Here is an 18,240-nt window from a genome sequence, read left to right as displayed (position 1 = left end):
GGTAAAGAAATAAGTGTTGACCAAGACACAGTGAGAACTCCCTTGCTCTAATAGTGCGATGGGATCTTTTACATCCACCTGAGAGGACATAAAATCTCATCCAAAGGATGGTACTTCTAATAGTTCAATACTCCCTCAGTACTGCACTGAAGTGGCAACCTGGATTAGGTGCTCAAGTCTCTGGAGCCTGGTTCCATGCCCTTCTAACTCCGAGGCAAGAATGCTACCACTGAGCTAAGCCTCATGCATGTATCTATATTCTTGACTTGTCCTAAAGCCCTGAGATTACCTAACCTGCTTAATCATTTTAAGAAACTTTTCAGCAAGCTTGAACTTACAAAGGCAGCAAATGAAAAGTGCTTTAATTCAAAACAAAAATATCTCGGCTGTTCAGGCAGCATCTGCGGAGAGAAACAGAGTCAATGTTTCGGGTCTGTGACCCTTCGACACAACTGGAAAAGTTCGAGATGCAGCACATTCTTCAGTAAGGGCAGGGGCACTGAAAGGGGGAGGGGAGGGAAGGTCTGTGATAGGGTGGAAGGCAGGAGAGATTAGAGAGACCAAAGGGATGATGGGCAAAAATGAGCTGGTAATGGAACAAGTTAGGAAATGAAAGATGAGTCTAGATGGGGTGGGAATGGCAGAATCAGCACCAGCTGCCGTGGGAAAGAGGGAAACAAGGGATGGGGGGGTTTTGTAAAAAAGGAGGAAAAGGTAAAAAATCAAATCTGGGCACAGGTTATGGTCTGAAATTATTGAACTCTATGTAGAGTCCAGAGGGCTGTAAAGTGCCTAAATGAAAAGAGCTGCTGGATAATTATAGGAACAGGTTTAAGCCATTCAAGCCCTTCAGCCTGAACCACCATTTTATAAGATCACGGCTGATCTGTACCACAACTCCAATTTACCCGCCTTTGTTCCATAGCACTCGATACCCTAACCTAGCAAGAATTGATCGATCTCCGTCATAAACATTTCAGTTAACCCAGAATCCACAACCTTTTGGGGAGAGAGTTCCGGATTTCCATCATCCTTTGCGTGAAAAAATGCTTTCTCATTTCACTCATGAATGGCCTAGCTCTCATGTTAAGAACGTGCCCTCTTGTTCCGGATTCTCCAGAGGAAGTACTTTCTCTGTACTGACCCGATCAAATCCCTTTATCATTTTAAACACCTCAATTAGATCAGCCCTCAGTCTTCTAGGGTCATTGAATATATTTAAGGCAGAGATGGACAGATTTTTGAGCGATAAGGGACTAAAGGGTTATGGTGAGCAGGCAGGGAAGTGCAACTGAGCCCATGTTCAGAGCAGCCATGATCTTATTGAATGGCGGAGCAGGCTCGAGGGGTCAAAAGACCTACTCCTGCTCCTATTTCTTTGTTTCTATGTTAACACAAGAACATTAGAAACATAGAAAATAGGTGCAGGAGCAGGCCTTTTGGCCCGTCGAGCCTGCACCACCATTCAATAAAATCATGGCTGATCATTCACCTCAGTACCCCTTTCCTGCTTTCTCTCCATACCCCTTGATCCCTTTAGCCGTAAGGGCAATATCCAACTCCCTCTTGAATATATCTAACAAACTGGCATTAACAACTCTCTGCGGAAGAGAATTCCACAGGTTAACAACTCTGAGTGAAGAAGTTTCTCCTTATCTTGGCCCTAAATGGCTTACCCCTTATCCTTAGTATGTGACCCCTGGTTCTGGACTCCCCCAACATCGGGAACATTCTTCCTGCATCTAACCTGTTCAGTTCCGTCAGAATTTTATATGTTTCTATGAGATCCCTTCTCTTCCTTCTAAACTCCAGCGAATACAGGCCCAGTCGATCCAGTCTCTCCTCATATGTCAGCCCTGCCATCCCAGGCATCAGTCTGGTGTACCTTTGCTGCACTCCCTCACTAGCAAGAACGTCCTTCCTCAGATTAGGAGACCAAAAGCTGAACACAATATTCCAGGTGAGGCCTCACCAAGGCCTTGTACAACTGCAGTAAGACCTCCCTGCTCCTATACTCAAATCCTCTCACTATGAAGGCCAACATGCCATTTGCCTTCTTCACTGCCTGCTGCACCTGCCAATCTTCAATGACTGATGTACCATGACACCCCTTTTCCTAATCTGCCGCCATTCAGATGATAATCTTCCCTCATGTTTTTGGCACCAAAGTGGATAACCTCACATTTATCCACATTGTACTGCATCTGCCATGCATTTGCCCACTCACCTAACCTGTCCAAGTCCCCCTGCAGCCTCTTCGCATCCTCCTCGCAGCTCACACCGCCACCCAGCTTAGTGTCATCTGCAAACTTGGAGATATTACACTCAATTCCTTCATCTAAATCATTAATGTATATTGTAAATAGCTGGGGTCCCAGCACTGAGCCCTGCGGCACCCCATTAGTCACTGCCTGCCATTCTGAAAAGGACCTGTTTATCCCGACTCTCTGTTTCCTGTCTGCCAACCAGTTTTCTATCCACGTCAATATATTACCCCCAATACCATGTATTCTATAAAGGGAATACAAGTCAAGTTTATGCAACGTGTCCTCAAAAAAAAAAAAAGTAACCCTTTAAGCGCCGGATCATTCTAATGAATCTGCACTGCAACTGCTCTATGGTTAATATATTCTTTTTGTGGTGTGATGCCACAGATTGTCTACCATTATGTTGTGCTCATAGAACACAGGGGACAAAAAAAAGACATGCCTATTGATGTAAACTGCTTTCATGGTCTTGTTTAAACTATTGTGGTAGTTTAGGGATTATTTGGAGAACAGTGGTGTTCAACGACCCCAATAACTGGCCAAACAATTCATTGAATCTTTGAAACCATCTGCTGGTGAGTACGATCATTGGAGAGCAAGCGTGTGCATACTGTTACGTATGTAAACTTTACTAGTGTGTAAGACTTGCCACCAGGGGGCGCATCTGTGGGAGATCCAAGGGTCGCCTGCACACTCCGGCAAGCAGGTATAAAAGGCAGTCGACCCTGCTGCTTCCTTACTCTGGAGTTATGTTAAAGAGACCAAGGTCACAACAGTTTGAGCTTACAGTATACAGTCTTGTGGAGTTATTCTGAACATAACATATACCTTTTCGTATCCAGGATGAGAAACGGCCATCAGGCCCATAACGTACATTCCCCCTGCTACCTTTGGCTGATTCCAATCTCCCTCCACCCAGCCTCCTGGGAGAGAGAAAAAAAGAAAGACTTGCATTTATATAACGCCTGTCACAACTACCGGACATCTCAAAGTGCTTTATAGCCAATGGAGTACTTTTGAAGTGTAGCCTCTGTTGTAATGTATGAAACGCAGCAGCCAATTTGCACACAGCAAGCTCCCACAAACAGCAATGTGATAATGTTTTTGTTATGTTGATTGAAGGATAAATATTGGCCAGGACACCAGGGATAATTCCCCTGCTCTTCTTCGAAATAGTGCCATGGGATCTTTTACCTTTTACATCCACCTGAGAGAGCAGACGGGGCCTCGGTTTAATGTCTCGTCCAAAAGACAGCACCTCCGACGGTGCAGCGCTCTCTCAGCACTGCACTGAGTCAGCCTAGATTTACGTGCTTAAGTTCCTGGAGTGGGACTTGAACCCACAACCTTCTGACTCAGAGGCAAGTGTGCTACCCACTGAGCTACGGCTTGACACTGTGTGGTGACATTGAAAGAAACGCACCTGTAGCCCATTCAGGAGTCCTCTGGCAAAACTTCCCCTCCAACATAAGAACAAAACATAAGAATTAGGAACAGGAGTAGGTCATCTAGTCCCTCGAGCCTGCTCCGCCACTCAACAAGATCATGGCTGATCTGGCCGTGGACTCGGCTCCACTTACCCGCCCGCTCCCCATAACCCTTAATTCCCTTATTGGTTAAAAATCTATCTTCTGTGATTTGAATACATTCAATGAGCTAGCCTCAACTGCTTCCCAGGGCAGAGAATTCCACAGATTCACAACCTTCTGGGAGAAGAAATTCCTTCTCAACTCAGTTTTAAATTGTCTCCCCCGTATTTTGAGGCTGTGCCCCCTAGTTCTAGTCTCCCCGACCAGTGGAAACAACCTCTCTTCCTCTATCTTGTCTATCCCTTTCATTATTTTAAATGTTTCTATAAGATCACCCCTCATCCTTCTGAACTCCAATGAGTAAAGACCCAGTCTACTCAATCTATCATCATAAAGTAACCCCCTCATCTCCGGAATCAGCCTAGTGAATCGTCTCTGTACCCCCTCCAAAGCTAGTGTATCCTTCCTTAAGTAAGGTGACCAAAACTGCACGCATTACTCCAGGTGCAGCCTTACCAATACCCTGTACAGTTGCAGAAGGACCTCCCTGCTTTTGTACTCCATCCCTCTCGCAATGAAGGCCAACATTCCATTCGCCTTCCTGATTACCTGCAGCACCTGCAAACTAACTTTTTGAGATTCATGCACAAGGAGCCGGGTGCAGTGGCGCGCGCCTGTGATCCCGCTGCTGGGAGGCTGAGGCTGCAGGATTGCTCGAGGTCAGGAGTTCTGGGCTGCTATCGCCTGTGCCGATCGGGTGTCCACACTAAGACCGGTATCCACATGGTGGTCCTCGGTTAACCTGGGATCACCAGGTCTGATGAAGAGGGGTGAACCGGCCCAAGTCTGGAACGGAGCAGGTCAAAGCCCCCGTGCTGGTCAGTAGTTGGGTCGTACCTGTGAATAGATGCTGCAGTGCACCCTGGCCAATACAGTGAGACGCATCCAAAAAGAGTTTCATGCACAAGGACCCCCAGGTCCCTCTGCACTGCAGCATGTTGTAATTTTTCCCCATTCAAATAATATTCCCTTTTACTGTTTTTTTTTTCCAAGGTAGATGACCTCACATTTTCCGACATTGTATTCCATCTGCCAAACCTTAGCCCATTCGCTTAACCTATCTAAATCTCTTTGCAGCCTGTCTGTCCTCTACACAACCCGCTTTCCCACTAATCTTTGTGTCATCTGCAAATTTTGTTACACTACACTCTGTCCCCTCTTCCAGGTCATCTATGTGTATTGTAAACAGTTGTGGTCCCAGCACCGATCCCTGCGGCACACCACTAATCACCTATTTCCAACTCGAAAAGGACCCATTTAACCCGACTCTCTGCTTTCTGTTAGCCAGCCAATTCTCGATCCATGCTAATACATTTCCTCTGACTCCGCGTACCTTTATCTTCTGCAGTAACCTTTTGTGTGGCACCTTATCGAATGCCTTTTGGAAATCTAAATACACCACATCCATCGGTACACCTCTATCAACGTGTCGTGGATGATCGGCGAAATCCCAGAGGCTGCAGGCTCGTGAATAATGCGGCCAATTCACTAAATATATTCAAAAAGGAGTTAGATGAAGTCCTTACTACTAGGGGGAGCAAGGGGTATGGCGAGAAAGCAGGAATGGGGTACTGTAGTTGCATGTTCAGCCATGAACTCATTGAATGGTGGTGCAGGCTCGAAGGGCCGAATGGCCTACTCCTGCACCTATTTTCTATGTTTCTATGTTTCTATATAACGTGACGATCACAAAATCCATCTAATGCCTTCTTGAAGGATTGTAAAGAATCGGGCTTCACAGGAGGTAGTGAAGAGATCAGCCACCAGAAGTCACTAGGTGCTAGAAATTTACTGGGGCGGGGTTGGGGGTGAATTTAAAAAAAAAAAGAGTGCACCACTAGCTGGCCTCCATGTCTCTGGCAGATCCTCTGGGCTGCATCGATCATGGGGACATCATGGCATCCACTGGGGACGCTGCACTGTAACACCCAGCAAGCAAAGTCCCAGAAAAATCAGGTGGGAGGCCGAAGTACGTCGTTCCATCCTATTTGTATCTTAGCTTTATGCCCAGGTCCAGCGTCCCCCTTCTGGCCCCCCCCCCCCCCCACCCCACCCCTTCCGAAATCTGAGGATCTGGTCTCTGCCCCTTCTTCCTGGCCTTTGTGCTTTGTGCACTGCCAAGGCTTCTTTGGAAGCACCTCCCAAACCTGTGACCTCTCCCACCTAGAAGGACTAGGCTAACAGACGCATGGGAACACCATCACCTGCAAGTTCCCCTCCAAGTTACTCACCATCCTGACGTGGAAGTTTATCGCCATTCCTTCATCGTCACTGGCTCAAAATCCTGCAACTCTCTCCCTCTCTAACAGCACACGGACTGCAGCGGTTCAAGAAGGTGGCTCACCTGCACCTTCTCCAGCGCAATGAGGGATGGGCAATAAATGCTGGCCTTGCCAGTGACACCCACATCCCATGAACGAATAAAAAATAATGAGTGTTCTCTAGGGGTAATGGGCATTAAATAGTCAAGAAAATCCGCTCCACAAAAACATATCAATTGATTTAAATTTCACCTTGTTATTCTGAAACATGTATAATTTTATTTTTGAATTGTTTTGTTTAAAACCTTTACGGATTTCACATACTGAGGGGGTGAATGGCAGACTAAAATTGTTTTGAAAAGATATTTTGGTTGAATCGATTGGTTTCATCAACTAACGGTGATATTGGAAAATTGAATGGGAAATGTGGACATGAACTTTCTGATGGGGAAAGTAAAGGTGTGACTAAATGATGTGACCACGGAAAGTAAGTTTTGAGTCCAAGAGAAGCAGCAAAAGAATGGTCTATGGAGGAAGCTTCAGTAGAATATCACCGAAAACATAAAATGTGTTCTTTTAAATATAATAGGAGCAAGAGAAAGAAAGACTTGGATTTATATAGCACCTTTCACGACCACTGGACGTCTCAAAGTGCTTTACAGCCAATGATGTATTCTTGGCGTGTCGTCACTGTTGTGATGTGGGATGTACGAAGGGTGTAAAGAGATCTTGGGAGCAGAGGAGGCTGGGGGGAGGCCTGGTTGAGGATTATGAGGGTCCTGGATAGAATGGATGGGTGGGACCTGTTTCCCTTGGTGAGGGAGTCGACGGCCGGGGGTGATTTAGGGTGATTGGAGGTGGTTTAGAGGGGATATGGGGGTAAATTTATTTGCCTGGAGGGTTGTGGGGGTCTGGAATTCACTGCCTAAAAGGGTGGTAGAGGCAGGAACCCTCACCACATTTAAAAGGTGCTTGGATGTGTACTTAAAGTGCCGTAACTTACAGGGCTACGGGCCAAGAGCTGGGAAGTGGGATTAGGCTGGATAGCTCTTGGTCGGCTGGCATGGACGATGGCCCGAAATGGCCTCCTTCCGTGCTGTAAATTTCTATGATGAGCCGCTTGCCAGTACCAGTGGAGATGTACAATTTCTGGGTCAGGAAATCGACTGCAGTGCATCTGCTGCCCAACTGTCTGTTCCATTGACTTCAAAAGAAAAGAAAATTGGGCGGGGTGTATAACGGGCGGCCAATCCGTCACCGTCCATTCTGCGGCCCTGCCAATGTTGAAAATAATCCCTGTGCTTTCTGAAGACCGGGAAGCATTGGAATGTGTTGCATCTTTTTACTGAATGAGGGGGAGCAATGCCTGAGTTGAGAGACCGGATTTAGAGGGGTGGGGGGGTGGAAAGAGTGCAAACTGGAAAACTTTTAGCATCATGAGGAAAGGCATATTAGTTAGATTGAAGTTGTTTAAGATAAACGGGGCTCCGGTAACTTCCAACAACGAATACTGGTGGAGTTTGAAGAGGAGATTCCTTAGCCCACATCAATATCTTTCAAAGCTCATTGGAAAGCAGAAGACTATCCAATTGTCTAAGTTTGCAGATGACCAATAATCCAAAAGGAGCTGGACACCTTTGGGTCAATTGGCAGAGAGGCAGCAAATAGAATTCAAGACAGATAAGACCCTTGGAAATTTGTAGTTTGATTAACAGTCTGACAGGCCACTTCTTCCATGGCCAGCCGCTAGGGCGGGCAGTCCTATCCGGTGGGAAGGGTTTATGTTGTTGGGGTAAAAAAAGACTTCTCTTCCTCAAGATGGACTCCCTGATGTAAGGAATTGACACCCGCCCTCTCGTATAATGACCACGGAATCACTCAGACGAAAGCTTCGGTTCAACTGTTTTTTATTAAAGCATGTTCAGAACAACACTTTGCAATGACAGTTATACATTTTTCGAGGTGTGCGACCCTCCTACAAAACCACCGATTGGCCTACTGCTATCAGCGAAGTTACATTGATTTGTTGACTCTCATCAGACTGGCTGCGAGTGGTTCACCTCACCTGTCCATTTCCCATCACGTCACCCTCCCAGAATGTATTATTGAATGGTATCAACTTTGCCTCCGTTCCTCATGACGGTGAAGTAACCTTGCTTCCCAGGGTTTGCTATCTTGTTCCCAAACACCTACTTTCTTATCCTGTTCCCAAGAGTTTCTCATGAGATTCAGATGCTGTTACAATCTATGTTCCAGACTGTTGGTTCTCCACCGCCCTTGGTGGATGTTATTCAGAATGTAAATCTGTATTAAGGTTAACACAACGGATGGCTCATTAACTATCAAGCTTTGCTGTTTCCCTCTTCTTAACCCAATGTAAGCAAGTGTATAAGCGTGCTTTACATATTCAGTCAATATTACAATCCCTACCATAAGACAGAGGAACTCCTGATTCCTCAGAACCTCCTAATACTGATAAGCCCTAAAATCTAGACCATTTATCAGATCAGTTCACTACCTTCAGTATCCACTTTCATGACCACCTCTCTGTCTCCACTCTCGTGACTGTATTTTATCCCCTTACAATGTGCTCCCACAACTCATACACTGAAGTGGGAGGGGCAGGGGGAACCATCCTCACCGCCACCCACTGGACACTGGACACGAGTATCTCGTTGGATGTCAGTCTAGAATTCTGAGACAGAGCTTCGGTCTCTGCTCACCGGGATTGTCCGGAGTGGGGATCGAACCGATCCACTTATCTCCGAGGCAGGAATGCTACCACCAGGCCAAAGGCTCGCTCCCGCAACAGATGTCGCCGGCGAGCAATCGTAAACGAGAGGTGTGATTTTTCTCTCTCTCCCTTCCGCAGTTCCAATTGCAATTAACCAAGTGAGCACACACTGATGAATTGTACCGGGGCGGGGGGGGGGGCTCTGGTCTGTCTCCACACATGTACTCGGGTTGGAATTTCAATGCACGTTTTGCAAATGGACTGAACGGGCCCTTTCCTATGAAAAACATTGTTCTGTATTTAACACGTACTGGCCTGTAACCCATGGTTCACATGTCCGCCGTCCATTATAATGCAGCATGCAATCTATGGGGGAGAAATTCAGCCATGCCCCATTTGGGGCTGTAACCCAGACAGAGCGGTAATTTTTAGCGCCTTGAAAAAGTTTGCGCTCTCCGCCCAGAAATTCATCCGAATCGGTCGAAGAGCTGACAGGGGGCGATAAATCAGCCGTTGCACACTACAGCTGGGGGGGCCGCTAATGAAAATGCCGGCGTAAAATTTAACCGAGTCACTGCGCATGCGCCGAACTCCGATTCAGATCCCGGGAAAAGCCGAGGCTTAAAGGCACAGCATAGTGATGCGCTCATTAACGTTTTCAAAATCATTTTTTCTCAAGCTGCACTGTTACGTCTGTCTGCAGCTGTAAACTCTGAGCTTCACGCACCGTGCTGTGTGTAAACGATGCACTGACTGTGAACTCCGAGGAAAACGCTTCCTCGTCCCTTTAAGTAGCCACCAGTTAATGACTCTGCAAGCTTGGACCGACTGTTTTTCCAGATGTTGTTCTTGGCGGGCGCTCAATGAGGTGGCCGCAGTTAAATTTCTGACTGGGGTGCAAGCGTGGGCTTGCACCAGGACTGACGTCAGGATCACACTGATCGGCAACAGCCAGGCGCTACTGGTTTGCACCCGCTGGTGAGCCTATGATGAATTTTCAGTCGGGGCACTAAAAGCTGTGCTCCTGATCGGTAACCTCTTGTGCTCTCATCAACGCCCCCTCTGGCCACTAACTGAGGCATTAGACATCTGAAAATCTAGCCCCAGGGTGTTTTTTTAAAAACTGGTAGTTCCGGAATCGCTTAACAAATGGAAAATGCTATATGTTTGGAACTGTTTCAGTGTGAGCTTCGGGTTGCATTGAGCAACCACGGTCACGGTGCAGCAGTATGGTATGTGGGAAGAGGTTAGATCCCTCACACTGAGTTGATCTGGTGGTCTCGGCTGTGTGTTGTTGTGGGGAGAGGTACGAAGCAGAGGCCAGGAATCGCCCTGCTGCAGAGAGGAGAGAAAAATTCAAAGAGCCATCCCAAGCTTGCAGTTGCGTGTCTCTTCACAACCAGGTTCACGCCTTGAAAAGAGCTCAATGGCCTGTTGAGACCCAAGGCGTGGAGGGGAAAGCTTCCAATGTGAACAAGGGTTAAGTAGCTTTTCAAGAGAAGATATTATCTCGTGAGTAGCACGGATATAAATGAGCTGGAACGATGCAATCTCCGCTTCATCAGACTGCGAGTTCATCCGGTCAGCTGTCTGCTGATGCAGTAAAGAGTTGTCGGCCCAGATAAAATATGACTGGCTTTCTTTATGCTACAAGTGTTCTGGAGCAAATTTAGAACATGGGAATTCGGTTTGGCATCGGTTCAACTCTGAAAAGTTGCAAAAGACCTTGTTTAGGGCACTCGTGACTCGAGTATTCGAGACTAAAACATCGGGTTGTGTTGCAGAGGCTGCTTCTTGTGCACAGGCCTGCTTTTCGACATTGACCAATTCTGAAGCTATTGCTTTGAGTTATGTGTCATGGTGAAAATGACCAAAGTAGGTTAAGGTGCCACTTCCCTCTTTTTTTTTTGTTTAATTTTAAACCGTTTTTTTTTATATAACCAGGTGCAGTTTTGAGGAAGAGGCTTTTGGTTTCTAAGAAATGTTGGTTCGTGCACTGTGCTGCTGATTGGAATACCCGAAGTTTAATTCCAACCTCAGCTAACCAGTGTCGCCCCCCTCCCCTCGCCCAACAAAGATGTATTTCCAGGGTGAGCCTGTACCACACTCGGGACTGTTGTACTGCACTCAGGAGTAGGGTTGCCTGTTGCCAAAACCCTATTGGATTGTCCTGAAGGGTCCAGGGATTGGAGATTTGTCCCCTGCTGCGAGCAAACTTCAGGAGAAAAAACACCTTGGCCTGGAATTTGAGGTCCAGATGATGCCAAACTGGCAGCATTCTCCGTCATTCCGCCTTTAAAACTGACCGTAACTTCGGGATTTGGCACATGCGGAAATTCTGAAGTTGGGGTCTGTCCGCTCCGAAATAGACTGCGTTGTGCCTGCCCCACCCCCCACACAGTCGGCAACCAGTGAAATCACTCAGATCGTTGAAACTGACGGAAACTTCGTCCCTTCCGCAGTAATTTCGCTGTTAAATTCCCCACTGAAAGTTAGAGCGAACTCCTTCACGACAAATGAGCCCAAAGTAGGCAGAAGAAACGTTAGAAGGACACCCTCAAAGCCTCCCTGATAAAGTGCAACATCCCCACTGACACCTGGGAGTCCCTGGCCAAAGACCACCCTAAGTGGAGGGATTGCATGCGGGAGGGCGCTGAGCACCTCGAGTCTCATCGCTGAGAGCAAGCAGAAATCAAGCGCAGGCAGCAGAAGGAGCATGCGGCAAGCCAATCCCACCCACCCTTTCCCTCAATGACTACCTGTCCCACCTGTGACAGGGACTGTGGTTCTCGTACTGGACTGTTCAGCCACCTAAGGACTCATTTTTAGAGTGGAAGCAAGTCTTCCTCGATTCCGAGGGACTGCTTATGATGATGATGAAAAGTTAGACCCAGAGGCATCAAGTGAAACTGGGGTTTTTACAATGCTTTTATTGCTGAACAAATGTTAAGGGTCTGGAAAATGAATTTTAATTTTATGCAGTGAGAAATTTGTCCATTTAAAAAAAAAATTTAACTTTTCAAAAACATTTTTTTTAAAGTTTATCCATCTTTATTTCAGGTTTGCCATTTCCCTGTGTGAGAGCCCCAATCTTTGTTTTGCTCTCTAACTTTTTGTAAAAAGTTCGACTTTTAAGAGCTTACTCACTGCCTTGTTCCTGTCTGTGAGAATTCTGCCTTTTAATTGGCTGCTTAGACATCCTGTTGACATTACAGCAGTTCGCATAAGGGAATCCCCACTTCCTTGGATTTGAATTGAAGGTTGGAAAACCCAAAGTTCTCTACATAGGGGGATCGTGCGATCCTTGTGCAAAGTGTGCATTGGGGCCAGCAGTGAGCGGCTTCGCTTCACCGCTGACCGCAAATTCTGGGCAGAAGTCTTTCTCTGTGAACACTTTTCTTTAGTAGTTACAAAAATATCCGAGATGGAAAAAGGCTGTTTGGATGATTCTTCAACTGTCAGTCAACCGGTTAACAAAGAGTCTGTTCACGAGTCAATGGGCGCGGGATGGCGGTGTACCAAGAGGATGGGTGTGTCTGCCGACCAATGGTGGGAACCTGAAGGCAGGACAGTGGGCAGTCATGTGTTGAAACCTCCTGGAATACGTCCAACCAGAATTGGCAACCCTACTGACAAGATGCAAAGTGCCCAGGGCAAGGAAGAAAAAACAAAACTCAGGTTGTATCCTGGGCCACGTCTGGGACATTGAATAAATTTAAGGCAGAAATAGACAGTTTCTGAACCGATAAGGGAATAAGGGGTTATGGGGAGTAGGCTGGGAAGTGGACCTGAGTCCATGATCAGATCAGGCATGATCGTATTAAATGGCGGAGCAGGCTCGAGGGGCCGTATGGCCTACTCCTGCTCCTATTTCTTATGTTCTTACGTTATTATGGTTGGTCACAGAATGAATGGGATTATCTGCATTCACTTATAAACTACATCAATTGGAATCCAGAATGTACAGCCTGGGCATCTTTCGCTAGAGTAAATATATGGGAAATAAAGCTAGATAAGAATTGACATCATTTTTTTTCCCCCCAATTAAATGTCTTTCATCATTTGCTAAATGAAATTATTTCCTGGTTTTTCAACAGGCGACCATGCTTTCCATACACACTACAAGATTCTACCACTAGCCTTGGTATCAGCTCTGGCTCAGTGGGTACCACTCTTGCCTCTGAGTCAGAAGGTTGTGGGTTAAACTCACCCACACCCACAGTGGAGTCCCACTCCAGAGAATTGAGCACATAATCCGGGCTGACACCAATGCACTACTGAATGAGTGCTGCACTGTCAGAAGTCCTATTTGTTAGATGAGATATTAAACCAAGGTTCCATCTGCCCTCTCAGATAGACTATTCGAGGAAGAGCAGGGGAATTATCCCCGGTGTCCTGGCTAATATTTATCCCACAATCAACATAACAAAAAAACAGACTATCTGGTCATTATCACATTGCTGTTTGTGGGAGCTTGCTGTGCACAAATTGCCTGCCAGCTTTCCTACATTACAATAGTGCCTATACTTCAAAAGTACTTCATTGGCTATAAATGGGTATTCTCGGCGAGTGTCTCCCCTTCTACCATCTACAAATCAGGAGCGTGATGGAATACTCTCCACTTGCCTGGATGAGTGCAGCTCCAACACTCAAGATACTCGACACCATCCAGGACAAAGCAGTCCACTTGATTGGCACCCCATCCACCACCTTCAACATTCACTCCCTCCACCACCGGCACACCGTGGCTGCAGTGTGTACCATCTACAAGATGCACTGCAGCAACTCGCCAAGGCTTCTTCGGCAGCACCTCCCAAACCCGCGACCGCTACCACCGAGAAGGACAAGAGTAGCAGGCACATGGGAACACCACCACCTTCAAGTCACACAACCATCCTAACTTGGAAATATATCGCTGTTCCTTCATCGTCGCTGGCTCAAAATCCTGGAACTCCCTCCCTAACAGCACTGTGGGAGCACCTTCACCACACGGACTGCAGCGGTTCAAGAAGGCGGCTCACCACCACCTTCTCAAGGGCAATTAGGGATGGGCAATAAATGCTGGCCTCGCCAACGACACCCACATCCCAGGAACAAATTTTTTTAAAAGCACTTTGGGATGTCCTGAGCTCATGAAAGGCGCTCCATAAATGCAAGTTTTAAAATAACATTCCATGCACTGTGCAATGTGGGAGCTATTTATTCCAAAGGCTCCAGGTTTGGTCACTGCTCTGAGTGGGTCTGTACTCTTGGCATCAGAGTCCTGGGCTAGGGTGGGCTTGGGAAGAATTTCACCAGCTCTACTGCTCCTGATGGCTATCCAGCAGTGTCTGCTGGAATATCCGTGGATGTTGGTTGAGAATAGGTCTTGGCTCGGCTTTGCCGATTTCCCCCAAGACTCGAATAGCCGGTAGGCACTTGTCGCCTCAGCTCACATGTGGGAAATGGCCATGGGAATCGTACCGCAATGCGGGTCGGTGGAGCAGGGATGCGGGCATTAGGAAGAATGCGTTTTGGTGATGATTCATTTTGACTTTGCCTTTTGCCCTAAACTGGTGTTTACTCAGAAGCTCCTGGAGTTGGAAACCCAGACCCAACCACTCGGTGCATGTTTTACTTTTACAATATCATCCCTCCGAGATCCAGCAGTGAGTTCTCTGTGGGTAATCAGCTAAATGCTTAGTTCACACTTTTTCTTTCTTCTGTAGGTCGATCGTGGGACGCAGGTTTTTCTTCATAATGGGAACTCTATACCTGTACAGGTGTATCACCATGTACATCACAACATTACCTGTGCCTGGCATGCACTTTCAGTGCGCACCAAAGGTAAGACACTCCCATCAAAATTAGTTTCTCCGCATTTTTCAGTTGTATTCACTTTTATGTTTTCCAGTTGCCTGGAGAGGTTTCAATATTGCAGCGGGACCAGCATTTATTGTGAGAGATAAATTCAATGGTAAAACAGACCCAAAATACCTGGTTTGTGTTCCAGTTGGTTTCAGTGTACTGGCTCAGTGAGAGGAACATCAGGGTTCCCACTCCTCGCTATCCAGTGACCTCCCTGGGATGTCATTTCTATTGCTTGCTGTATACGGATTCAAAAATACTTACAGCAATAATGGCACTGTTGTCCTTCTGGTAGCTGATGCTGTCTTTTAGACATTTGAATGGGGGCGGGGGGGGGGGGGTGTTATGTATGTTAACTGGATTTTACCTGCCACCGGATGGCGCAACTGTCGGCGTCCTAATGGTCACTGGTGGACACTTGCAAGCCGTGTATGTAATGTTGGCAGCCATGTTGAATTCTCACTTTGAGAATAAATAAACTGGAGTAAGGTCATGCCTGAACTAGCTCACCGTACTTAGCCTTGTGGAGTTATTCGATACTGAATGGGGGTGGGGGGAGGAAATACAACAATATTTGTGAGGGGGGAGAGGAGGTCCTCGGGAGTCTGTCGTCATTTGCAAAGTTTCCCACACAGGAAGAAATTTGAAAATAATTTCTCTACACTTCTGATAAAACAAATTGAAAGTTTAACACCGATTGATTTGAGGGTGGAGGTGGCGTTATTTAATCCTTGTTCTTTCTAACGCAGTCTTTAGCAGCTGCATCTCGTGCGGCCAACTAATTCTTCATCATTTTTACCAAATATTTAAAACCAAAGAAGTCCCCGGGTTGATTCGGTGAGGAACTTGAGACCAGGAATGCCCTACTTCTTTCAAAATTCAGCAGAAAATTCTTTACCCAGGGAATGACGAGAATGTGGAACTCGCTGCCACAGGGAGTAGTTGAGGTGAATAGTATCGATGTATTTAATGGGAGGCCAAGCAAGAATATGGGGGCGAAGGGAAGAGAGGGTTAAGCTTATAGATGAGGAAGGATGGGAGGAGGCTCGAGTGGGGCATAAATGCCGGCATGGACTGGTTGGGCCGAATGGCCTGTTTCTGTGCCGTATATTCTGTGTAATTCTTGGTCTGTGCTACATTAGCCAATCTTGGCCAAAGTGTTGATAGAAAGACTACAATTTGGCCTTGGTATCCCTGGAGAAAAACAGCCATGGGTTCCCCCTCCTGCCTGCGATCCCTCTGGAAGTATGTATGTGCACATTAGGTGAGGACAGGCACGGGCTTGGATGTGAAGCCCCTCATAGTCAACTAGCAAGCTGATACTGTCGAGGTGCACTCCAGACAAATGACTAGGTTTTAGTGAGGTACTGTATTGCAGGAAGGAATCGTCACCTTTGGGTGGGAGAGGGGAGCAAATTGCAGAATAAAGAGCTTTAGGTGAAACCTGCCACTCAGCAGCAGCGATAATTTCAGTCTGACCTTCTTTCAGTGCCTGCGTTGTTCACAGCTGCACCTGGAGCAGACTGTTCCAGAAATCTAGCTTGGTCAAAGGACCCGACCACAGCAAGGCTTTTGATTTGATAATACATCGAAGAAATTCTATCCTGGTCTTCACCAGTGGCTTAGTGAAGGGAACCCTCTGTATTGTTCTTGTAATGTTGTTGGGTTTCCCAATAATCCACTATCAAATTGTAAAGAAATAACATACATAGAATTACAAAGGATCTTCGGTACAGAAACAGGCCATTCGGCCCAACCCACATGTTTATGCTCCACTCGAGCCCCCTCCCATCTTTCCTCATCTAAATTTATCAGTATAACCCTCGATTCCCTTCTCCCTCATATGCTTGTCCAGCCTCCCCTTAAATGCACCGATACGATTCGCTTCAACCACTTCCTGTTGTAGCGAGTTCCACATTCTCACCACTCTCTGGCTAAAGAAGTTGTTTCTTACTTCCCTATTGGATTTCTTGGTGACTATCTTATATTGATGGCCTCTAGTTATGTTCTTCTCCACAAGTGGAAGCTTTCTCTCTGTATCCACTCTATCAAAACCTTTCATAATTATAAAGACCTCTATTAGGTCACCCCTTAGCTGCCTTTTTTCAAGAGAAAAGAGACCCAGCCTGTTCATCCTTTCCTGATATGTCTACCCTCAGATTTCTGGTATAATCCTTGTAAATCTTCTCTGCACCCTCTCAAGTGCCTCTATATCCTGTCTATAATATGTGACCAGAACTGCTTGCAGTGCTCCAAATGTGGTCTAACCAAGGTTCGATACAGGTTTAGCATAACTTCCCTACTTTTCAATTCTATCCCTCTAGAAATGAACCCTAGTGCTTGGTTTGCTTTTTTAAATGGCCTTGCTAACCTGTGTCGCAACTTTTAGTAATTTGTGTATTTGTACTCCGAGATCCCTTTGTTCCTCTACTCCATCTAGACTCGCACCTTCCAAGTAGTAAGTGATCTCCCTATTCTTCCTACCAAAATGTACTACCTCACATTTATTAATGTTGAACTTCATTTGCTAATTATTTGCCCATTCTGCAAGTTTATTAATGTCCTCTAATTTGTTGCAGTCCTCCTCAGTGTTGACTACCTCCCCAATTTGGTGGTATTGGCAAATTTAAGTTTTCATCTAGGTGTATTATGGTTGAAGACAGCTTTACGTTCACCAATGCAATTTCTACTTTGAGAACTCCATCACACAGACCTACTAACGTTTTCAGTCTGGCTCTAACTGATTGTGGTCAATGAAACATTGAGACAGCATCTATAAATTTTCATTCAGATTGAAACACTTACACTGACTAATGTTAAGGGAACATCTATAACGGCTCATTCCCAAACATAAGCATCAATGTCAAGGCTGAGAATGGAGGGAGTGGTGAAGAAAGGAACGAGGGAAATGCAGGTCCAGGAACTGCACCGTGAAATCCTGGAGTTGTCATCTGGTTATTTGATTGCATCACATCAGCATCACAATCCAGTTGTGCTCCTTACACAAGTGTTGTGGTGGATGCTGGGCTGCATGGTGGCTCAAGTGGGTTGTCCAGCTGTTTGGCTTGGAACGTGGAACTCACTTTAGAAGGGAGGTTGAGCCATGAAATATTGAGGGAGAATGATTCGGGGGCGGGGTTGGATGTTGAGGCTTGACAAGCTATGGGGGGGGGGGGGGAAGGAGGGAGTTGTTAATCTGATTGGAAAATGGAATGGATAAGTTTGATATTTTTCATCTGTTTATTATGTCACGACAGCTGTATTTAACACTTGTTTTGCTGGAATATGATTGGTATTACCATTTGCTGAACTGTGATTTGGTGTTACGATTCAATGGAATATGATTGGCCATTACAATTTACTGGACTGTGATTGGCCATTACAATTTACTGGACTGTGATTGACCATTACAATTTACTGGAACGTGATTGGTGACCAAGATTTTGGGTGTTATGATTCATGAATAATAAAATTAGAAGATAACTTGTAAGAAAGGTTGACACTGAAACATTGAATCAATGAATAAAATTATGAAAAATTAT

At 46.1% G+C, this 18,240-nt stretch overlaps 1 protein-coding gene across 4 annotated transcripts in view; it reads left to right on the top strand.

Annotated features, from left to right (window-relative positions):
- Nucleotides 1-18,240, top strand: part of sgms2a (sphingomyelin synthase 2a) — a 100,734-nt gene that overhangs the window by 67,197 nt on the left and 15,297 nt on the right. For all 4 annotated transcript variants that reach the window (XM_070872578.1, XM_070872574.1, XM_070872575.1 and 1 more), the window contains one exon: nucleotides 14,560-14,677. In XM_070872578.1, the coding sequence (XP_070728679.1) occupies nucleotides 14,560-14,677 (118 nt within the window). The remainder of the gene's footprint in view (nucleotides 1-14,559; nucleotides 14,678-18,240) is intronic.

Source organism: Pristiophorus japonicus, chromosome 2 (genome assembly GCF_044704955.1).
Source record: "Pristiophorus japonicus isolate sPriJap1 chromosome 2, sPriJap1.hap1, whole genome shotgun sequence".
In the NCBI taxonomy this organism is placed as follows: domain Eukaryota; kingdom Metazoa; phylum Chordata; class Chondrichthyes; family Pristiophoridae; genus Pristiophorus; species Pristiophorus japonicus.
Note: the sequence above shows the minus strand (reverse complement) of the source record. Positions and strands in the feature narration are given on the sequence as shown.